This window comes from Periophthalmus magnuspinnatus, chromosome 12 (assembly GCF_009829125.3).
Source record: "Periophthalmus magnuspinnatus isolate fPerMag1 chromosome 12, fPerMag1.2.pri, whole genome shotgun sequence".
Taxonomy (NCBI): domain Eukaryota; kingdom Metazoa; phylum Chordata; class Actinopteri; order Gobiiformes; family Gobiidae; genus Periophthalmus; species Periophthalmus magnuspinnatus.
The window spans coordinates 17,679,134-17,704,004 of NC_047137.1; the positions used below are offsets into that span (position 1 = coordinate 17,679,134).

The 24,871-nt window shown below is 45.1% G+C and overlaps 1 protein-coding gene across 1 annotated transcript in view; it reads right to left on the reverse strand.

The window, feature by feature from the left end:
• Positions 1 to 24,871, reverse strand: part of cacna1c (calcium channel, voltage-dependent, L type, alpha 1C subunit) — a 316,373-nt gene that overhangs the window by 103,235 nt on the left and 188,267 nt on the right. Inside the window, exons 8-10 of the mRNA XM_055225600.1 lie at positions 15,896 to 15,999; positions 3,882 to 3,969; positions 2,542 to 2,626 (exon numbers count right to left, since the gene is read on the reverse strand). Coding sequence (XP_055081575.1) covers positions 2,542 to 2,626; positions 3,882 to 3,969; positions 15,896 to 15,999 — 277 coding nt within the window. The remainder of the gene's footprint in view (positions 1 to 2,541; positions 2,627 to 3,881; positions 3,970 to 15,895; positions 16,000 to 24,871) is intronic.

Sequence of the window (24,871 nt, forward strand, 5' to 3'; positions counted from 1 at the left end):
TGACGTCGGGGTCCGCCATTGACCTCCCATTGACTTCCATTCATTTTAGCAGTTATAAGTATGGCCCATGCCTGCGGCATGGGGGCTTGGATAGGGCTCGATGCCAGGAGTGTGTTTGGGGACATGAGCGCTTCGCGCCGCGTCAGCGTCAACATTGAGTCAATGGGCTTCGCCCATTGACTCAATGTTGACGCTGACATGCTAGCAAAAACAAATATGCATGTCCCATGCCTACGGCATGGGTTGCTAGGACACAGGAGTCTGTGCAAGGTCGCGGTGCTGCCACGAAGTTGCGCGCTTCGCGCGCAACTTCGTGAAGACAGTCTGCAACGATGAGTGCTTCGCACTCATCGTTGCGGAAGCAATAGGCCCTACGCCCTGTAGGGGCTCGGGCCTAATAATAAATACATAAATAAATGCTTGAATGATCCTATTACAGTGAGTTTTTTAATCTGTCTAATCAACCAGTCCCAAAGTCGGAATCATCAAATGAAAATCCGTTGGACGTTTAACCCTGTGCTCTGTGTATTTCCTCTTGTACTTCCTGTTTGTCATAAAACCAGCCAAAACGTTCATCCAAACCAAATAAACGTTGCCATCTGCCGTTCCTCTGCAGGTTTAAGGACTCGTGTGCGTCATCGTCTGTGACAGGCCCCTGCTCCGCACACCTCGCTCCGCTAAACCTCACACTATGGAAATGTGTGGAGCGTACACGAGTCTGGGGGCCGTTAGCCGCCGTCTAACACGCTCAAGCCCAATAGAAACAGACTTTAAACCTCAGGAGAATCCAAGAAAAAACAACCAAACAACATTAGTGTCATTCACTCGCTGTCATGACTGTGTGAGACGACGCTACTGCAGCACAAACGCACACCAACACACACAAACACACAGCCAGCGTCGATGTGTACGGCTGATTCATCGCCTCCTCACACAGTAAACACAAACAGATATAGTAAATTAATCTATTAAACATATATATTAAATGTACCGTATTTTCTGGACTGTAAGTGTCACTTTATTCATAGTTTATCCAACTTATATGTGAAATTATTCAAATATATCATTCCACATCTTCATTATTGTCACACTCAACCACACGAGGGCGCTCTAGGCTCGTGTGCCAGTATCTACTACACGGCGCGGCGCTTCTTCTACTTACGGAGAATCGACACCGAGGATGAAGTTTCAGTGGATTTATTGATTTGGAGTGAGATCCAGAGTAAACCTGTTGTTGTTTTTTATACTTTATTTATCTGATTAACTGTTAATATCTTACGTTAACAAACCAGACACGTGTTCAGTTCTGTCTGTGCTTCAGCTGAATAAATATAAATGTGTTACGTTAGCGTGATGTACTGTGTGTTGTTCGATGTTTTATTGTTATTATTATAAAATGTCTGGTCTTGGTTTTGGATTTTGTAAGATAAATTTCCCGAAAACATGCGACTTATATGTTTTTTTCTTCATTATTATGCATTTTTTGGCTGGTGCGACTTATACTCCAGAGACACTTATACTCCAGAGACACTTATACTCCAGTACGACTTATACTCCAGTACGACTTATACTCCAGTACGACTTATACTCCAGTACGACTTATACTCCAGTACGACTTATACTCCAGTACGACTTATACTCCAGTACGACTTATACTCCAGTACGACTTATACTCCAGTACGACTTATACTCCAGTACGACTTATACTCCAGTACGACTTATACTCTGGAAAATACGGTAAATGGTAAATATTCACATTTTTATACAGCGTTTTTCCACCTTAAAGTCACTCAAATCGCTTTACACCAATGAAACACACACACACACACACACACACACACACACACACACACACACACACTGGGGTGAGGGGGGTTAAGTGTCTTGCCCAAGGACACAACAACAGGACTCATCTGTGGGAGCTGGAATCGCACCATCGACCTGTGGCTCAGTGGACAAACGCTCAACCAACTAAGCCACCGTCGCCCACATTAAACATTAAACGGGCAATATGATGATTTTTATGTAAAGACTCATCGTGTAACTTTTCTACGTCTCCATGGAGATGTTTTTGCTTCACATTATGGCTTTAAACTTATCCACGGACCAAGTTACAGGTGAGATCTGTGGAGAAATGACGCTGCTCACGGAGAGAACGAACGTTTTTTAAGGTATTAAAAGTACAGCTGTAAGAAAGTGTTAAGTTTAATGCTGTAGTGTGGAACTTTCCAGCGGAACTAGTAATATCTCCATTGAGGTAAGCAAGTGGACGATAAAGAAAAGTGACATATTGAACCTTTAAATCAATCTTGCACTAATATGAAACAGTTTATTTGAGTTTGAACATCGTTTTCTCAGACAAAACAACAGCAACTTTTATAATAATCAGAAAAATAAAGTGTGAAAGGGTCGTTTACTTGAAAAATAATTAAAAAATACAACGGAAAATGGTTTGGAGCTGAGACCAAGGCAGCGCTGGAGAAACACAAACCTACAGACCGACTGAACAAAGGTATAAACAAAACAAAATGGTGGACTCACAGTTTCTGGGCTTGTCGTCGTCCAGTCCATCGTCCTCGTTCTCCGGGTCGATGTCTTCAGCCTGAGTGATCCAGTCTAAATAGCCCTGGACACACAAACAACGTAATGAGAAAAAAAACAACAAAAACCCATCTCTGAACAGGTCACTGCAGCTTTAAAACATCAGTCAGACCAAAAGAGACGACAATGTTCAGCAAAAAGAGTCAAAAACGAGGTCAAAGTTTCAAAATATCAGCTCGATATCATGGTGGAACATTTAAACTGATGTAATAAGTCTATTTACTTCCTGTTCTAGTGACTCTACTTCCTGTTCTAGTGACTCTACTTCCTGTTCTAGTGACTCTACTTCCTGTTCTAGTGACTCTACTTCCTGTTCTAGTGACTCTACTTCCTGTTCTAGCGACTCTACTTCCTGTGTTGTTTCTTCTGTGCATTAAAAACATTTATCTGAACCACTGCTCCACATTTCACTGATAAAAATAACAGTTTGAACTTGTAAGTAGAAGTGCAGTGCTTTTTCTCTTTTCTCCTCTCTTCTCTCCCTTCTTCCCTCCCTTCCTCCATCTCTCCTGTCTCTCTCCTCTGCTCTTTCCCTTCCTCCCTCCCTCTCTCTTCTCTGCTATCTCTCTATTATCCTCTCTCCTCCTCCCTCCTCCTCCCCTCCTCCCTCCTCCTCCCCTCTCCTCCTCCTCTCTCCTCCTCCCTTCTCCTCTCTCCTCCTCCCCCCTCCTCTCTCCTCCTCCCCCTCCTCCCTTCTCCTCCTCTTCCGTCCTCCTCCCTTCTCCCTCCTCCTCCTCTTTCCTCCTCCTCCTCTCTCCTCCCTCCTCCTCTCTCCCTCCTCCTCCCCCTCCCTTCTCCTCTCTCCGCCTCCCTTCTCCTTCCTCCTCCTCTCTTCCTTTTCTCTCCTCCCTCCTCCTCTCCCCTCCTCCTCTCTCCTCCTCTCCTCTCCCCTCCCCTCCTCCTCCCTCTTCCTCCCTCCTCCTCTCTCCTCCTTCTCTCTCCTCCCTCCTCCTCCCCCTCCTCCACTCTCCTCCTCCCTCCTCCTCCCTTCTCCTCTCTCCGCCTCCCTTCTCCTTCCTCCTCTCCTCCTCTCTCCTCCTCTCTCCTCCTCCTCCTCCGTTGTTCAGCTTGTGATGTTCTGTCTCTTCGTCGTCATATCTCTTTAGTCTTTTTTTTAAATCTCATCCGATTCTCTCATGTCTGATCTGTTCTTTTTGTGTCAAGTTTAAAAATAGTTAAAGACTGAAGACTCCCGTGGCTTTAGATAAACACGTGTCAAATCTTTACAGTCTCATAGTTTTAAAAGTGTAAAACGATAAAAGTTGAAGTAAAAGTTGAACCTTGAGGTCCTCCTCCAGCTGCTGCTTCTCCCTCAGCTTCTGAAAGTCGCCTCGTGCCTTCGCCTTTTCTCTTTCTTTGGAAAACTCTCTGCAAACGAAACACAAAAACACAAAAACACATCTGAAAATCTTCGGTTGAAAAAAACAGCGTTGGATTTTCAAAAAGTGAAGAAGAAGAAGAAGAAGAAGAATCTATAGAGGAAGCAAAAAGAGGTTAGTGAGCGAAGTCAAACGCACTGACCCACGACATAAAGACACGTCGTTTATCGAGTTTTATACGAGTTTTTCCAGGTATTTTGTGGAATAAAGACACTTAAAAAACAGATGTATTTGTGTAATGCCAAACTGCGGAACATTCTGGGCCAAGTAACGGCAAATAACAACGAAACTTTTACCGGAAAACTGCACTAGGGGTCGCCAAAAGTATCAAAAATCAGATATTGATACTAAAACTAGAATCAAAACTAAATGCTCGTTTTTCAGGAATCGATACTAAAAAAAGTCACATTTAAAGGACAAAAATGAATCTGTTTATACTGATGTTGAGTCTGTATCAAGTGTTGCCTCCACTCCACAGATCAGACATGTCAAACTCAAATTCACAGTGGAACAAAATTCAAAACTCACAGGTCAAACTCAGTATTTATTGAAAAACTGACTGCACCTGACGTGAGATGTTTTGCTTAAACACAAAACCTGGAACAACTCGAGCTTCGTATTAAAAAAAGAAACTGAATTTGAAATAAAAAACACATCAGTTGTATTCATTTCTTTTGTAAATACATAAAATAAAAAATGACGTCTCTCTTTGTAGTAATTCATTTGGCGGCGGCGGCGACTTGTAGCTCGGTCGCTAATGAGCGTCAACAAAAAAAAAAGGGCGTCACTTCCTGGTCTCGACTGCAGCGTAGTAGCAAAGCATTCTGGGATTTGTAGTATTAGTGGTGCGTGCGCTGTACACCAGCTCTAACGCACATTTGATATGATGTCACAGGCCAAATATAATTACACCGCGGGCCAGATTTAGCTCCTGGGCCTGAGTTTGACATGTGTGCCATAGACCGTAAAAATCAGGGGGTCTCAAACTCAAATTATCTGGGGGCCGCAGGAGGTGGAGTCTGAGTATTCCACAAAAAAAGCGTAATCATCGCTCATCGCACACGAGGAAATACGCCGATTCTTGTGGATTTTACGGATCTACGTCATTTTTTGTTGAATCGTTTGCGAGTTCACAGCACAAGTGACACATGTGTTTGGGGTTTACCTTCTACACGCAACACGGTAACGCCGCACTAACATTAAACTTTCATATATTGTCCCGCGGGCCACAAAATATCGTCTCGCGGGCCGCAATTAGCCCCCGGGCCGCGAGTTTGAGACCCCTAACTGCTGCTGTCAGACTCGTCGTTTGGTCTTAAATGTTCATATTAACTTCGCTCTGTTCTCAGTTTTGACGTAGAGTTTTAAATGTTCTTAGTTTCGACATAGAGTTTTAAATGTTCTTAGTTTCGACGTAGAGTTTTAAATGTTCTTAGTTTCGACGTAGAGTTTTAAATGTTCTTAGTTTCGACGTAGAGTTTTAAATGTTCTTAGTTTCGACGTAGAGTTTTAAATGTTCTTAGTTTCGACGTAGAGTTTTAAATGTTCTTAGTTTCGACATAGAGTTTTAAATGTTCTTAGTTTCGACGTAGAGTTTTAAATGTTCTTAGTTTCGACGTAGAGTTTTAAATGTTCTTAGTTTCGACGTAGAGTTTTAAATGTTCTTAGTTTCGACATAGAGTTTTAAATGTTCTTAGTTTCGACGTAGAGTTTTAAATGTTCTTAGTTTCGACGTAGAGTTTTAAATGTTCGTATTTTGACGTAGAGTTTTAAATGTTCCGTCTTTAAACACCACACAAACATAATCCCGCCCCTTTTATTATGAATGGCGCCCAAACTGCAGCGTCCGCACTTCTGAGGTTGTGCTGAGCGTTGCGCTCTCAGGACGCAGGTGCTCTGATGCATGCTGGGAGATGAGCGCCCCAGGACTCCCTCCACACGCAGGCGCTCAGTAGAGCACCCGAGGGAGGCGCAGGGGGCCCCCCGCCAGCTGTCCTGCCCGGGCACGCTCCTGTCACTGAGGAGGTGCCACTACTGCACCTCCTCTGAGAGTTTATGTTAGACTGAGGGTCAGAGACAAGACACAATGTACTTATACTTATATACTTATACTTATACTTGTACTTGTACTTATACTTGTACTTATACTTGTGTACTTCAGCTGACAACAAGGTAAAGTTTAAGCCTGTAGTGTTTATGGAAAGTCTCTCCTCTCTCCCTTCTGTCTCTCTAGTCTCCTCTCCTCTAACCTCGTCTCCTCTCTCCCTTCCTCCCTCTCTCCTCACCTCTCTCCCTCTCCTCTCTACCTCCTCTTCTCTCTCCTCTGCTCTTTCCCTTCCTCGCTCCCTCTCTCTTCTGTTCTGCCTCCTTTCTCCCTTCCTCCCTCTCTAGTCTCCTCGCGCCCTCCTGTCTCTCTCCTCTGCTCTTTTCCTCCCTCCCTCCCTCTCTCTCTTCTCTGCTTCCTCTATTCTATTCTCCTCTCTCCTCTCCTCTATCCTCATCCCCTCTTCCTCTCCTCTCATCTCTCCTAAAGTAGAAATGCAATGCTCCCTCCCTCTCTCCTCTCTACCTCCTCTTCTGTCTCTCTCCTCTGCTCTTTCCCTTCCTCCCTGTCTTCTGTTCGCCTCTTTTCTCCCTCCCTCCCTACCCTCGTCTCCTCTTTCCCTCCCTCCTCTCTCCTTGTTTCCTCTCCTCCTCCTTTCTCCTCTCTTCTCTTCTTTCCTCTCTCCTCCTCTCAGTTCTTCCCTCTCTCCATCTCTCCTCTTCCTCTCTCTCTCCTGTCTCTCTCCGCTGCCCTTTCCCTTCCTCCCTTCCTCCCTCCCTCTGTCTCTTCTCTGCCACCTATCTATTATCCTCCCTTCCTCTGTCCTCCTCTCTCCCTTTGTCTTCACGCTCCTCTCCTCCTCCACTCTCCTCTCCTCCTTCTCTCTCCTAAACTCTTCACACTCTGAGATGAAGAAGAGGAAAAAAGAAGTTATTTTCCTGTGATCACTTGTTTCTCTTGTGATGTTCTGTCTCTTCGTTGTCATATCTCATCACTCTTTTTTAAATCTCTCTCCTCCTCTCTCCCTGTCTTCACGCTCCTCTCCTCCTCTCTCCTCCTCTCTCCTCCTCTCTCCTCCTCTCTCTCTCCTCGTGTCTGTGCTTTTTTTGCGTCAAGTTTAAAAAAATGTGAAAATCTCCCATGATGCATCACAGCACCTGCTCACAAACTACACAAAAGTAAAAAATACATGTTTTTAAAAGTATAAATGTATTTGTGGAGACTGTGACGTCGGAGGAAGGTAATGAAGTACAAGAAAACAGATATTTATACTTTACTTAAGTACATTTTACAGTGGATACTTTTTACTTTTACTTCACCACATTTAAGAGCAGAATCTGTACTTTCTACTCCTTTATATAACAGTATTTTTATGTTTTTCGTACCTGCTGAAGAGGCTGAGTGTTTATTTTTAACACGTTCAGAATTTGAGCGAAACTAAAATATATCGATTCAGTCGTTTCTGTTCAAAATTCAGCTCAAATCTTTATCAAAATCACCAAATTCGAAGTTTTATAAAACCTCAAAACCTGCACGAAATACATTTTTAAACAAGTACTTTAATGTTTTTACTGAAGTAGATTATTTAACTTTTACTTTAGCTTGTTTTTTTTCACTCTGGTGTCTGTACTTTTACTGAAAAAACACAATCGCTGGTTCAATTCTGTTTCTGCTCCGTTAACCTTTGAGTTTTATATCAGTCGTCCAAATAAATCCCTCGTGTCGTTGCGTTTTCTAAAAATACTCGCACTACTCGATTCCAAACTCGTCCCGTTATAGTTCTGTTATTCTTAGACTCAAGCGGGTTTTCTTTTTGTAGTTTAAAAATAAATCTCTATATGTGTCCGTGCATCGATTTCCAGCGCAGACGTCGGCTCGGACGCGGCGGCGGAGTCCGTTTGTGTCAGAAATGGATCCACGATGAGAAATGACGACGAGCCCGAGCGGCGCAGAGACGCTCCGACCGGAATCACAAGACGAATCGATGCCGCGGAGAACGGCCACATTTTGTACATTTATCGTGTCAGTTTGTTCACGAGCGGGTTTAAAAAATGGCCACCGCAGACAGAGAAGTGCCTCGTGTTAGCGCTTTGTTATGGGACTCGTTTCACGCCGTTTTTCTCGTCTGTCGTTTTCTCCTCAAAAACACAAGTCCAGGTGTTTGTTCGTATCTGACATGTGACTCTGATAATCTCTCCTCTATCCTCATCCCCTTTTTCCTCCTCCTCTCTCCTAAAGTAGAAGCGCAATGCTCCCTCCCTCTCTCCTCTTTCCTTGTCTCCTCTTTCCTCCTTCCTCTCCTCTCTCCCTTCCTCCCTCTCCTGTCCTCTCCTCCTCTCTACCTCTTCTGTCTCTCTCCTCTGCTCTTTTCCTCCCTCCCTGCCTCCCTCTCTTCTCTTGCCTCCTCTCTTCTACTCTCCTCTCTCCCTCCCTGCCTCTCTCCTCTCCTCTATCCTCATTCCCTCACTTCCTGTCCTCTCTCCTCCTCTCTACCTCCTATTGTCTCCTCTGCTCTTTCCTTTCCTCCCTCCCTCCCTCTCTTCTGTTCGCCTCCTTTCTCCCTCGCTCCCTCCCTCCCTCCCTCTCTCCTCTCCTATATCCTCATTCCCTCACTTCCTCTCCTCTCTCCTCCTCTCTACCTCCTATTCTGTCTCTCTCCTCTTCTCTTTCCCTTCTTCCCTCCCTCTCTTTCTCCTCGTCTCCTCTCTCCCTTCCTCCCTCTCCTCCCATACTTTGCTCTTTCCCTTCCTCCCTCCTCTCTCCTCGTTTCCTCTTCCTCTTTCCTCTTCTACTCCAAACACCCAGACTCTATATTAGTCCAGTTTTTCTGCACGGACGCCATTTTGAGGACTTCCCCCCCCATTTTTATATATGTCCAGGGGTGTCGCACCACATTCTGGGTCCTGGGTAAAAAGCATCTTAGGGCCCCGCCTTTGAAAAAATCCATATGACAGACTTTGTTCGGGGCCCCTTCTTGTACTGGGCCGTGTATAAAATCATTTTGGGGCCCCGCTCTATATACGCCCTTTGAAAAAAATGCATGTTACAGACTTTGTGAGGGGCCCCTTCCTGCACTGGGCCTTGGGTAAAAAAAATTATCTTGGGGGCCCACACAACATAGTATGGTCTTCTGAAAAAATGCTTAAAGACTTTGTACGGGGCCCCTTCTTGCACTAAAAATCATCTTGGGGGCCCACGCTACACATTGTCTTATAAAAAATCCATATTACAAACTTTGTGAGGGGCCCCTTCTTGCACTGGGTCCTGTATAAAATCGTTTGGGGGCCCCGCTCTACATACGCCCTTTGAAAAAAATTGATTTTGTGAGGGGCCCCTTCTTGCACTGGGCCTTGGGTAAAAAAAATAAAAAAAATAATCTTGGGGGCCCATGCTACATTATGATCTGCTGAAAAAAAAAAAAAAAGCATGTTACAGACTTTGTTCGGGGCCCTTTCTTGCACTGGGCCCTGTATAAAATCATTTTGGGGCCCCGCTCTACATACGCCCTTTGAAAAAAATGCATATTACAGATTTTGTGAGGGGCCCCTTCTTGCACTGGGCCTTGGGTAAAAAAAAGAAAAAAAAAAAGAAAAAAAAAAACCATCTTGGGGGCCCACGCTACATATTGTCTTATAAAAAAATCCATGTTACAGACTTTGTGAGGGGCCCCTTCTTGCACGGGGCCCCGGGTGCACATCCCTCTTCGGCCCCTGCACACAGCGCCGCTCGTGTGGTTGTTCTCGCTGATGGACAGACCGTCTCTCGCTCCTCTTGTTCTTTTGTTTCCCTCCTTTTCTTTGTGGAGTTATTTGTTCTTCTGCCGATCGGCCGCACACGCCCACAGCGCGGCCTGCTGGGAAAAGGCCAGACGCCGCAGACGGTGACAACATCATTAGTCCAGTTACAAAGAGCGAGACGGGCAAACCCCTCCGAGCCGCCGCGACGTCGCTCGGTTCTTTCGTTTTTTTATTTTTTTGTTTCTATAAAACTTTAAAGACGCTACACTCGATTTTTACCGTCTTAAAAATAATCCAAAGTTATTCCCGATTTACTTTAACATCTTAATTCTGCACCACGATGAATTTATAAGAATTTTTCACAACTTTTAGAGACCTGCGACGGTAATGCTAACAACAACTAGCATGCTAACACACACTTCCTGGTTATACAACAGTAGTAAAACACTTTCTAAACAGATGCAGACAGCTTTTACAATAAATCTGATGAGTTCATAAGCATTTTTCACAACTTTCAGAGACCTGCGACAGTAATGCTAACAACAACTAGCATGCTAACACACAATTCCTGGTAGCAATAAAACACTTTCTTAAAGATGCAGACAGCTTTTACAATAAATCTGATGAGTTTATACACATTTTTCACAACTTTCAAAGACCGGAGTGGAGTTTGCTGCGACGATCATGCTAACAACAACAACTAGCATGCTAACAACAACAACTAGCATGCTAACATACACTTCCTGGTAGCAATAAAACACTTTCTAAACAGATGCAGACATATTTTGACCCCAAGAGCTGCTTTTACAATAAATCTGACAAGTTTATAAGCATTTTTCACAACTTTCAGAGACCTGCGACGGTAATGCTAACAACAACTAGCATGCTAACATGTACTTCCTGGTTATACAACAGTAGTAAAACGCTTTCTTAACAAATGCAAACAGCTTTTACAATAAATCTGATGAGTTTATACACATTTTTCACAACTTTCAAAGGCCGGAGTGGAGTTTGCTGCAACGATCATGCTAACAACAACAACTAGCATGCTAACACACACTTCCTGGTAGCAGTAAAACACTTTCTAAACAGATGCAGACATATTTTGACCCCCAAAGCTGCTTTTACAATATATCTGACAAGTTTGTAAGCATTTTTCACAACTTTCAGAGACCTGTGACAGTAACGCCAACAACAACTAGCATGCTAACACGTATTTCCTGGTTATACAACAGTAGTAAAACGCTTTCTAAACAGATGCGGACAGCTTTTACAATAAATCTGATGAGTTTATAAGCATTTTTTGCAACTTTCAAAGACCGGGATTGCTGGAGTAATGCTAACAACAACTAGCATGCTAACACACACTTCCTGGTAGCAGTAAAACGCTTTCTAAACAGATGCAGGAAGTTCATAGCGGACATATTTTGACCTCAAAAGTTGCTTTAAGAGTATATCTGATGAGTTTATGAGCACTTTTCACAACTTTCAGAGACCAGAGGAGTTTACTGCAATGGTAAAACAACAACTAGCATGCTAACATGTACTTCCTGGTTGTACAACAGTAGTAAAACACTTTCTTAAAGATGCAGACAGCTTTTACAATAAATCTGATGAGTTTATACGCATTTTTCACAACTTTCAAAGACCGGGATTGCTGGAGTAATGCTAACAACAACTAGCATGCTAACACACACTTCCTGGTAGCAGTAAAACGCTTTCTAAACAGATGCAGGAAGTTCATAGCGGACATATTTTGACCTCAAAAGTTGCTTTAAGAGTATATCTGATGAGTTTATGAGCACTTTTCACAACTTTCAGAGACCAGAGGAGTTTACTGCAATGGTAAAACAACAACTAGCATGCTAACATGTACTTCCTGGTTGTACAACAGTAGTAAAACACTTTCTTAAAGATGCAGACAGCTTTTACAATAAATCTGATGAGTTTATACGCATTTTTCACAACTTTCAAAGACCGGAGTGGAGTTTGCTGTGACGATCATGCTAACAACAACAACTAGCATGCTAACACACAATTCCTGGTAGCAGTAAAACACTTTCTAAACAGATGCAGACATATTTTGGCCCCCCAAAGCTACTTTTACAATATATCTGATGAGTTTATAAGTACTTTTCACAACTTTCAGAGAGCAGAGAGGAGTTTTGCTGTGATGGTAATGCTAACAATAACTAGCATGCTAACATACCTCCTGGTTATACAACAGCAGTAAAACGCAGATGGAGACAGCATGCCACAGACTTATTGTGACTCCAAAAGCTGCTTTTACAATATATTTGATGAGTTTATAAGTACTTTTCACAACTTTCAGAGACCAGAGTGGAGTTTACTGCAATGGTAAAACAACAACTAGCATGCTAACACGTACTTCCTGGTTGTACAACAGTAGTAAAACACTTTCTAAACAGATGCAGACAGCTTTTACAATAAATCTGATGGGGTTTATAAGCATTTTTCACAACTTTCAAAGACCGGAGTGGAGTTTGCTGCGACGATCATGCTAACAACAACAACTAGCATGCTAACACACAATTCCTGGTAGCAGTAAAACACTTTCTAAACAGATGCAGACATATTTTGACCCCCAAAGCTGCTTTTACAATATATCTGATGAGTTTATAAGCATTTTTCACAACTTTCAGAGACCTGTGACGGTAATGCTAACAACAACTAGCATGCTAACACGTAATTCCTGGAAACAGTAAAACACTTTCTAAACAGATGCAGACAGTACACAGCGGACAGATTTTGACCTGCGTGTATGACATATCTGCACTGGGGCCAGACACATTTCCGTCCACAGATGTTTTACCTGAAATGTTCCACAGTACGGCATTAAACGCATCTGTCACCCATGGATACAACTACAGGTGTTTTAACTGTAATGTGGCCTGGAGGTGTTAGCTTAACGATAGCATCTCCGTAAAGACAAGTACGGTGGACTGTTTGAACTTTATAAGACTCAAAATCTACACGAAATACTTTTACTTTTTCCTCTTTAAGTACATTTTTAAACACGTACTTTAATACTTTTACTGCATATTACACAAAACTGACTCCTGTGAGGTTTAATCCAAGTTCTGACGCTGTTTCCTCCTCAAAAAACAGACCTGGAGTTGTGTTTTGTTTCATTCTCACATGTTTGAGTCGCACTTTATTATTCGTCTGTCACATCTGCAAAGCTCAAAATGCGACGTTCCACCTTGTGATGTCATCAAGTGGGAGTTTTCATGTTAACTCCTCCTCCTTTTACCTTTAGTTCAGTCGAGATAAGAGACAACTCCAGGACTGAAATGATCCAAATGATTCTATAAATGAAGGTGTGTGGAGTTTAAAAACACAGTGGAGCACTTCCTGTATCACATGATGACATCACAAGGTGGAACAGAGTGTTTTCAGTTTGAGAGGAGAAACAAAACACAACTCCAGGTCTGTGTGTGAAGCAGCAGAATCGTCTCCTAAATAAATAAATGTGACATAAAACAGAAGGAGAAAAGGAGGTGTTAGGTGGAGGCTGCAGTTCTGCTCGTTTCTCTGCAGGAAAAGGTCAAGAACAAAAGTGTTAAATAAATAAATAAATAAATAAATAAATAAAGTGTAAAGAGTCGGTTCAGACGGTTCTGACCCGTCTGGACCCGGGTCTTACCCGCTCAGCACCCCCAGAACCAGGTTTAGAACAAAGAACGACCCGATGATGATCAGAGTCACAAAATACAACCACGGACCTTTAGAGCCCACGGCATCATTCACCTGAGAGGAGGAGGAGGGGGAGGAGGAGGAGGGGGGGGGAGGAGGAGGGGGAGAGGGGAGGGGGAGGAGGAGGGGGAGAGGGGAGGGGGGAGGAGGGGGGGGGGAGGAGGAGGAGGAGTGAGTAGGAGGGGGAGGAGTGAGGGGGAGGAGTGAGGAGGAGGAGGAGAGGGAGGAGGAGGGAGGAGGGGGAGGAGGGAGGAGGAGGAGGAGGGGGGGGGGAGGAGGAGGGGGAGGGGGGAGGAGGAGGAGGGGGAGGAGGGAGGAGGAGGGGGGGGGGAGGAGGAGGAGGAGTAGGAGGGAGGAGGAGGGGGAGGAGGGGGGGGGAGGAGGGGGGGAGGAGGAGGGGGAGGAGGGAGGAGGAGGAGGAGGGGGGGGGAGGAGGAGGGGGGGGGAGGAGGAGGAGGAGTAGGAGGGAGGAGGAGGGGGAGGAGGGGGGGAGGAGGAGGGGGAGAGGGGAGGAGGAGGGGGAGGAGGGGGAGGAGGGAGGAGGAGGAGGAGAGGAGGGGGAGGAGAGGGGGAGGAGGGGAGGAGGAGGAGGAGGAGAGGGGGAGGAGGGGGAGGGGGAGAGGGGAGGAGGAGGGGGAGGAGGAGGAGGGGGGGGAGGGGAGAGTAGGAGGGGGAGGAGTGAGGGGGAGGAGTGAGGAGGAAGAGGAGGGGGAGGAGGGGGAGAGGGAGGAGGGGGAGAGGGAGGAGGAGGAGGGAGGAGGGGGAGGAGGGGGGAGGAGGAGGGAGGAGGAGGAGAGGGAGGAGGGGGGAGGAGGGGGGAGAGGAGGAGGAGGAGGAGGAGGGAGGAAGGAGGAGGGGGAGGAGGAGGAGGAGGGAGGAGGGGGAGGAGTAAGAACAAGGGAGGAGGGGGAGAGGGAGGAGGAGGAGGAGTAAGAACGAGGGGGAGGAGGGAGAGGACAAAGAACGAGGGAGGAGGAGGGAGAATGAGGGAGGAGAGGGAGGAGGGAGAATGAGGGAGGAGGGGGAGGAGTAAGAACGAGGGAGGAGGGGGAGGAGAGATGGAGAGAATGGGATATGGGGAGGGGAGCAAAGGGGGAGAAATAAACGGAGGAGGGGGGGTAGAGATGGAGGGATGGGGGTCGAACACAAAACAAGGAGGTGCAAGGAGGAGAAACGGAGGCGCCAACGTTAATGAGGAGGATCAGACCAGAGATTCTCAAACATGTAGACACTTCCTGTCCAGGTGCATCATGGGACATTCTGAACCAACAGCAGTAAAAACACAAGACCTGAGTGAAACAGCGCCCCCTGGAGGAGGAGAGAGGACCTGCAGACACAGACCTGACCCCCGTTTAGTCTGGGCTGGACTCAGGGGGACAAGGAATCGTTTGAGAATCGTTTGAGAATCGTTTGAGAATCGTTTGAGAATCGTTTGAGAATCGTTTGAGAATTGTTTGAGAATCGTTTGAGAATCGCCGGGTCGTCCCGCTTTCCCGGGAGCGCCTGGTTCAACACTGGGTCATTCATAAAAAACTGTCAACGTGGACGAGTGTCTTGCCCGATGACACAACAACAGCCGGGATTGGAGTCGGAATTCTGAGTCTGAGTGAAGATATTGTGATTTAAATGGAATATTCACCGTGAGGATGAATATTTATATTTGTCCAGACACAGTGTGATTCAAAATGGCGTCGCTGTTTGAATCTTTAGTTTTGGTGAAATATAAATGAAACTTTATGTTGAACCAGGAGCTTCATCTGTGGAGGAAAAACCAAAGCTCGACTCCACGAGTTTGTCGTTTATAAAAACTTTATTCAAAGTGTTTATTATTATATTTTGGATCATTCAGTGTTTTTGTTGTGTTGAAAAGACTCGTTTGAGCGAGAATCGATACTGAATAAGTCACATTTACAGGACAGTTACTGCTACTACTATTACTACTAGTACTGCTGCTGCTACTACTGCTACTGCTGCTACTATTGTTACTGCTACTAGTACTACAGCTACTACTACTACTGCTACCGCCACTATTGCTACTACTTTTACTACTATTGTTACTACTTCTTCAAAAGTTCTACCATTTAAAGTAGAAAATCACAGTATATTGTGTAAATAAAAAGTGTTTTTATCATCGTCGTGGTTAGCATTAGCTCGCTAAAACAGCTAGCTAAACAATAGCATTAGCTCGCTAAAACAGCTAAAGCAACAACAAAAACACTGAGGAGGAGTTTGTTCATGTGATACTCGAGAAAATGAAATGTTCCAGAGTTTTGGCCGATGGAGTCGAGCTAAAAACATTTATTCATTAAAAAAAAACACAAAACACATGACAACAACCAGATCTTACACACCCAGAACCAGATTAAGAACAAAAAAAACACACAAAAAACACAAAACACACAACAGTCAGATCTTACCCGCTCAACACACCCAGAACCAGATTGAGAACGAAAAAAGAGCCGAAGATCACCAGAGAAACAAAGTACACCCACGGCAACTCATAGCCCATAGCATCCTGCATCTGAGGTGAGGAGGAGAGGAGGAGGGGGGGGGGGGAGAGAGGAGGGGGGGGAGGGGGGGAGGGGAGAGAGGAGAGAGAGGAGAGAGGAGGAGAGGGGAGAGAGAGGAGAGGAGGAGAGAGGAGGAGAGGAGGAGAGAGAGAGGAGAGGAGGAGAGAAGGAGAGAGGGGAGAGAGAGGAGAGGAGGAGAGAGAGAGAAAGAGAGGAGAGAGGAGAGAGAGGAGAGAGGAGAGAGGAGAGGAGGGGAAAGAGGAGAGGAGGAGGAGGAGGGGAGGAGGAGGAGAGAGAGGAGAGGGGAGAGAGAGGAGAGGAGGGGGGAGGAGAGGAGGAGAGGGGAGGACAGAGGAGAGGGGAGAGAGGAGAGAAAGGAGGAGAGGAGGAGAGAGGGGACAGGGAGAAGAGAAGAGGGAGAGAGGAGAAAGGATGAGAAGGAAGGGAAGGGAGGAGAGAACAGAGGGAGGAGAGAGGGAGGGAGGAGAAAGAACGAACAATATGAGATGAAGAAAGAAGAGAAAGCAAGAGAGATATTGATAGAGGAGGAGAAGAACGAGAGACAGAATAGAGGAGGAAGAAAGAAGATGGGAGATGGAGTGAAAGTGAAAGAGAGAGAGAGAGAGAGAGAGAGAGAGAGAGGGGAGGACAGAGGGCAGTAAAGAACAAACAAGAAACATTCGAGTGTTAGAAGAAAAGTGTTAAAACAGCAGTGATAAAGTCAAAGGCACAGGTGAAAACTGTTAGCCGTTAGCTCTTAGCCCTTAGCTGTTAGCCGTTAGTCGTTAGCTGTTAGCTCTTAGCTGTTAGCCCTTAGTCGTTAGCTGTTAGCTCTTAGCCCTTAGCTGTTAGCCGTTAGCTGTTAGCTTGACAGATTAGCCTCTCGTCGACTTTGAAAATGACGTGTTTTATCTTTAGCTCAGTTTCCTCTTTGAGTAAAAAATTTAAAAAGAAGAAAAAAAAGTCCATTAACTGTGATTTTAAAAAGAAAAGAACACGAGAAGAACAAGAGAAGAACAGAAGAACAAGAGAAGAACAGAAGAACAAGAAAAGAACAGAAGAACAAGAGAAGAACAAGAGAAGAACAGAAGAACAAGAGAAGAACAGAAGAACAAGAGAAGAACAGAAGAACAAGAGAAGAACAAGAGAAGAACAAGAGAAGAACAAGAGAAGAACAAGCGAAGAACAAGAGAAGAACAGAAGAACAAGAGAAAAATTAAAGCCGCAAGCGGCATCGAACGGCCCTCGCGGGCCGTGCTTCGCACTCGGCCGACCCGGCACTCCCTGTGGGTGACGCTGACGCGCCACTTGTCCGTTTTTTATTGCGGCTTTGGGCTGCACTTGTCACCAAACAAGTCAAAACACATTGGAAGTGCTGATGCACAAAATGCAAAAACATGGGTTTTCCAGGCATCGCCATGGCAACACCGTGCAAAATACAAACTTGGCCCGTTGGACTTTTTTGTCGGGGACGACCTGAAGAATCACCGTGCCAAATTTTGTGTTCGTCGTTGACGGTAATATGTCGTTATAAGACTTTGAAATGTACGAAAATTTGGAAATTTTCCCATTAGGATAACATGGGCGCTCTCGCGCATCGCCATGGCAACCCAGTGAAAAATATGACATGGGTCTGATTGACTTTTTTGATCAGGATGACATGAAGAGTCATGGTGCCAAATTTCACATTATTCCATGAAAGTAATATTTTTCCCATGAATGGGAAAAATTGAGAGGATTCCCATTAGGATAACATTGGCAGTTTGGCGCATCGCCATGGCAACACGGTGCAAAAGACGACATAGGTCTGATTGACTTTATTGATTGGGATGACCCAATGGAATTTTGTGTAAAATTTGGTAACATTTGGGAAAACTAAATTTTCGGTCCTCCATACAAATGTATTAGATGTTCTGTAGGGGGCGCTATCGCGCCAATTTAGTTTCTATCATAATGAGTAGCTTTAGGCCCGAAAGTTTTACAACTGATTCGAATTTGAGCCAAATCGGACTTTGCATGCGCAAACGGGAGCAAATTTTGACTTTTGAAAATTGCAAAAATTCCGATGGAATTTTGCGGCTTCGCCGCACGGAAACCGTAATAGGGATCATCATAAATTGGATAACTTTTGATGCCCCACTTGTCTAGATGACGTACAGTGATTTTCAGCCCTGCAAGTGAAGCGCCTTCAGAGGAGTTGACGAAAATGCGACGTCAGCGAAAACGCTGAGTCAGCATTTTGGAATTTTCAATCCAAGATGGCCGACTTCCGGTGCGTCAGAGGGCGTGGCCATAATAATCTTTTTTTTTGGGCATCACTTGAAGAATGCGTGTACCGAATTTCGTGGCTATACGGCAAAGTTGACGTCGGGACGTCTCCCATTGACGCAATGTATTTTGACTTTTTCAGGGGGCGCTGTCGCGCCATTTTTTTATGCCCAATGATGCACCACATAAAAAAATAAATTTTTCGGCAGACCTGAATTTTGGGCAAAATTTGGTGAGTTTTTGAAAATGTTCAGGGGGTCAAATTCCTGCTCAAAGAGCAGAAGAATAAAAAAAAAAAAAATAATAATAATATTTTTAGCAAAAACAATATATCCGATTAAAGCCGCAAGCGGCATCGAACGGCCCTCGCGGGCCGTGCTTCGCACTAGGCCGACCCGCACTCCCTGTGGGTGGCGCTAACGCGCCACTTGTCCCTTCTTTATTGCGGCTTTGGACTGCACTTGTCACCAAAAAAGTCAAAACACATGGGAAGTGCTGATGCACAAAATGCAAAAACATGGGTTTTGCAGGCATCGCCATGGCAACACCGTGCAAAATACAAACTTGGCCCCTCGGACTTTTTTGTCGGGGACGACCTGAAGAATCACTGTGCCAAATTTCACATTCCTCAATGAAGCGAATAAGTCGTTATAAGATTTTGAAATGTACGAAAATTTGGAAATTTTCCCATTAGGATAACATGGGCGCTTTCGCGCATTGCCATGGCAACACAGTGAAAAATATGACATGGGTCCCATTGACTTTTTTGATCAGGATGATATGAAGAGTCATGGTGCCAAATTTCACATTATTCTATGAAACTAATATTTTTCCCATAAATGGGAAAAAGTGGGAGGTTTCCCATTAGGATAACATTGGCAGTTTGGTGCATCGCCATGGCAACACGGTGCAAAAGACGACATAGGTCTGATTGACTTTATTGATTGGGATGACCCAATGGAATTTTGTGTCAAATTTGGTAACATTTGGGAAAACTAAATTTTCGGCTTTCCATACAAATATATTAGATGTTCTGGAGGGGGCGCTGTCGCGCCAATTTAGTTTCTGTCATAATGAGTAGCTTTAGGCCCAAAAGTTTTACAAATGATTTGAATTTGAGCAAAATCGGAGTTTGCATGCGCAAACGGGAGCAAATTTAGACTTTTGAAAATTGCAAAAATTCTGATGGAATTTTGCGGCTTCGCCGCACGGAAACCGTAAAATGGATCATCATGAATTGGATAACTTTTGATGCCCCGCTTGTCTAGATGATGTACAGTGAATTTCAGCCCTGCAGGTGAAGCTCCTTCAGAGGAGTTGACGAAAATGCGACGTCAGCGAAAACGCTGACTTTGCATTTTGGAATTTTCAATCCAAGATGGCCGACTTCCGGTGCGTCAGGGGGCGTGGCCATAATAATCTTTTTTATTTGGCATCACTTGAAGAATGCGTGTACCAAATTTCATGGCTCTAAGCCAAACTTGACGTCGCTACGTCTCCCATTGACGCAATGTATTTTGACTTTTGCAGGGGGCGCTGTCGCGCCATTTTTTTTATGCCCAATGATGCACCACATAAAAAAATAAATTTTTCGGCAGACCTGAATTTTGGGCAAAATTTGGTGAGTTTTTGAAAATGTTCAGGGGGTCAAATTACTGCTCAAAGAGCAGAAGAAGAAATAAAAATAATAATTAAAGCCGCAAGCGGCATCGAACGGCCCTCGCGGGCCGTGCTTCGCACTCGGCCGACCCGGCACTCCCTGTGGGTGGCGCTGACGCGCCACTTGCCTCTGTTTTATTGCGGCTTTGGACTCCGTTTGGCACCAAACAAGTGAAAAGACATCGGAAGTGCTGATGCACAAAATGGCAAAATTTGGCTTTTTCCAGGCATCGCCATGGCAACACTGTGCAAAATACAAACTTGGCCCCCTGGACATTTTTGACGGGGACGACCTGAAGTATCACTGTGCCAAATTTTATGTCCGTCGTTGACGGTAATAAGTCGTTATAAGACTTTGAAATGTACGACAATTTGGACATTTCCCCATTAGGATAACATGGGCGCTCTCGCGCATCGCCATGGCAACACAGTGAAAAATACGACATGGGTCTGATTGACTTTTTTGATCAGGATGACATGAAGAGCCATGGTGCCAAATTTCACATTATTCCATGAAACTAATATTTTTGCCATGAATGGGAAAAATTGTGAGGTTTCCCATTAGGATAACATTGGCAGTTTGGCGCATCGCCATGGCAACACGGTGCAAAAGACGACTTAGGTCTGATTGACTTTATTGATTGGGATGACCCAATGGAATTTTGTGTCAAATTTGGTAACATTTGGGAAAACTAAATTTTCGGTCCTCCATACAAATTTATTAGGTGTTCTGTAGGGGGCGCTATCGCGCCAATTTAGTTTCTACCATAATGAGTAGCTTTAAGCCCGAAAGTTTTACAACTGATTCGAATTTGAGCCAAATCGGACTTTGCATGCGCAAACGGGAGCAAATTTTGAAATTTGAAAATTGCAAAAATTCCGATGGAATTTTGCGGCTTCGCCGCACGGAAACCGTAAAAGGGATCATCATGAATTGGATAACTTTTGATGCCCCACTTGTCTAGATGATGTACAGTGATTTTCAGCCCTCCAGGTGAGGCGCCTTCAGAGGAGTTGACAAAAATGCGAGGTCAGCGAAAACGCTGACTCGGCATTTTGGAATTTTCAATCCAAGATAGCTGACTTCCAGTGCGTCCGAGGGCGTGGCCATAATAATCTTTTTTGTTTGGCATCACTTGAAGAATGCATGTCCCGAATTTGGTGGCTGTATGAAAAAGTTGACGTCGACGTCTCCCATTGACGTCAAAAATTTGACTTTTGCAGGGGGCGCTGTCGCGCCATTTTTTTATGTCCAATGATGCACCACATAAAAAATTAAATTTTTCGCCAGACCTGAATTATGGGCAAAATTTGGTGAGTTTTGGAATATGTTCAGGGGGTCAAATTCCTGCTCAAAGAGCAGAAGAAAGAAGAAATAAAAAAAAAAAAAAAATAATAATAAAAATAATAATAATTTTAGCAAAAACAATATATCCGATAACATTAGAATGACATATTATACGTTTTTTGAAAGCTCTCGACTTTCCCCACGTCACTGTGGGGTCAATGGCGAATGACGAGCGCTAACGCGCTCGTCATTCGCCATGGCGTCGGGGTCCGCCATTGACCTCCCATTGACTTCCATTCATTTTAGCAGTAACAAGTATGGCCCATGCCTGCGGCATGGGGGCTTGGATAGGGCTCGATGCCAGGAGTGTGTTTGGGTACATTAGCGCTTCGCGCTGCGTCAGCGTCAACATTGAGTCAATGGGCTTCGCCCATTGACTCAATGTTGACGCTGACATGCTAGCAAGAACAAATATGCATGTCCCATGCCTACGGCATGGGTTGCTAGGACACAGGAGTCTGTGCAGGGGGCGATGGGGGACGACTCCTCCTATTGACTCCTGTTAACGCATGTCAGCGTCAACATCGAGTCAATGGGCTTCGCCCATTGACTCGATGTTGACGCTGACATGCTAGCAACAACAAATATGAAAACCCATGCCTACGGCATGGGTTGCTAGGACACAGGAGTCTGTGCAAGGTCGCGGTGCTGCCACGAAGTTGCGCGCTTCGCGCGCAACTTCGTGAAGACAGTCTGCAACGATGAGTGCTTCGCACTCATCGTTGCGGAAGCAATAGGCCCTACGCCCTGTAGGGGCTCGGGCCTAATTAAAGCCGCAAGCGGCATCGAACGGCCCTCGCGGGCCGTGCTTCGCACTCGGCCGACCCCGCACTCCCTGTGGGTGGCGCTAACGCGCCACTTGTCCCTTCTTTATTGCAGCTTTGGGCTGCACTTGTCACCAAACAAGTCAAAACACATGTGAAGTGCTGATGCACAAAATGCAAAAACATGGTTTTTCCAGGCATCGCCATGGCAACACCGTCCAAAATACAAACTTGGCCCCCCGGACTTTTTTGACAGGGACGACCTGAAGAATCACTGTGCCAAATTTTGTGTTCGTCATTGACGGTAATATGTCGTTATAAGACTTTGAAATGTACGAAAATTTGGAAATTTCCCCATTAGGATAACATGGGCGCTTTCGCGCATCGCCATGGCAACCCAGTGGAAAATATGACATGGGTCTGATTGACTTTTTTGATCAGGATGACATGAGGAGTCATAGTGCCAAATTTCACATTATTCCATGAAACTAATATTTTTCCCATGAATGGGAAAAATTGGGAGGTTTCCCATTAGGATAACATTGGCAGTTTGGCGCATCGCCATGGCAACACGGTGCAAAAGACGACATAGGTCTGATTGGCTTTATTGATTGGGATGACCCAATGGAATTTTGTGTCAAATTTGGTAACATTTGGGAAAACTAAATTTTCGGCCTTCCATACAAATTTATTTGTTATTCTATAGGGGGCGCTGTCGCGCCAAATTTATTTGTTTCACAATCAGGAGAATTAGGCATGAAAGTTTTACAACTGATTCGAATTTGACCAAAATCGGACTTTGCATGCGCAAACGGGAGCAAATTTTGAAATTTGAAAATTGCAAAAATTCCGATGGAATTTTGCGGCTTCGCCGCACGGAAACCGTAAAAGGGATCATCATAAATTGGATAACTTTAGATGCCCCACTTGTCTAGATGACGTACAGTGAATTTCAGCCCTGCAGGTGAAGCACCTTCAGAGGAGTTGACGAAAATGCGACATCAGCGAAAATGCTGACTCGGCATTTTGGAATTTTCAATCCAAGATGGCCGACTTCCGGTGCGTCAGGGGGCGTGGCCACAATAATATTTTTTGTTTGGCATCTCTTGAAGAATGCATGTACCGAATTTCGTGGCAGTATGAAAAAGTTGACGTTGACGTCTCCCATTGACGTCAAAAATTTGACTTTTGCAGGGGGCGCTGTCGCGCCATTTTTTTATGCCCAATGATGCACCACATAAAAAAATAAATTTTTCACCAGACCTGAATTATGGGCAAAATTTGGTGAGTTTTGGAATATGTTCAGGGGGTGAAATTCCTGCTCAAAGAGCAGAAGAAAGAAGAAATAAAAAAAATAAAAATAAAAATAATAATAATTTTAGCAAAAACAATATATCCGATAACATTACAATGACATATTATACGTTTTTTGAAAGCTCTCGACTTTCCCCACGTCACCGTGGGGTCAATGGCGAATGACGAGCGCTAACGCGCTCGTCATTCGCCATGACGTCGGGGTCTGCCACTGACCTCCCATTGACTTCCATTCATTTTAGCAGTAATAAGTATGGCCCATGCCTGCGGCATGGGGGCTTGGATAGGGCTCGATGCCAGGAGTGTGTTTGGGGACATTAGCGCTTCGCGCTGCGTCAGCGTCAACATTGAGTCAATGGGCGAAGCCCATTGACTCAATGTTGACGCTGATATGCTAGCAAGAACAAATATGCATGTCCCATGCCTACGGCATGGGTTGCTAGGACACAGGAGTCTGTGCAGGGGGCGATGGGGGACGACTCCTCCTATTGACTCCTGTTGACGCATGTCAGCGTCAACATCGAGTCAATGGGCTTCGCCCATTGACTCGATGTTGACGCTGACATGCTAGCAAGAACAAATATGCATGTCCCATGCCTACGGCATGGGTTGCTAGGACACAGGAGTCTGTGCAAGGTCGCGGTGCTGCCACGAAGTTGCGCGCTTCGCGCGCAACTTCGTGAAGACAGTCTGCAACGATGAGTGCTTCGCACTCATCGTTGCGGAAGCAATAGGCCCTACGCCCTGTAGGGGCTCGGGCCTAATAATAAAAATAATAATATTTTTAGCAAAAACAATATATCCGATAACATTAGAATGACATATTATACGTTTTTTGAAAGCTCTGGACCTTCCCCACGTCACCGTGGGGTCATTGGCGAATGACGGGCGCTGACGCGCCCGTCATTCGCCATGACGTCGGGCTCCGCCATTGACCTCCCATTGACTTCCATTCATTTTAGCAGTTATAAGTATGGCCCATGCCTGCGGCATGGGGGCTTGGATAGGGCTCGATGTCAGGAGTGTGTTTGGGAACATGAGCGCTTCGCGCTGCGTCAGCGTCAACATTGAGTCAATGGGCTTCGCCCATTGACTCAATGTTGACGCTGACATGCTAGCAAGAACAAATATGTATGTCCCATGCCTACGGCATGGGTTGCTGGGATACAGGAGTCTGTGCAGGGGGGGACGACTCCTGCTATTCACTTCTGTTGACGCATGTCAGCGTCAACATCGAGTCAATGGGCTTCGCCCATTGACTCGATGTTGACGCTGACATGCTAGCAACAACAAATATGCAAACCCATGCCTACGGCATGGGTTGCTAGGACACAGGAGTCTGTGCAAGGTCGCGGTGCTGCCACGAAGTTGCGCGCGTCGCGCGCAACTTCGTGAAGACAGTCTGCAACGATGAGTGCTTCGCACTCATCGTTGCGGAAGCAATAGGCCCTACGCCCTGTAGGGGCTCGGGCCTAATAATATTTTTAGCAAAAACAATATATCCGATAACATTAGAAACACATATTATAC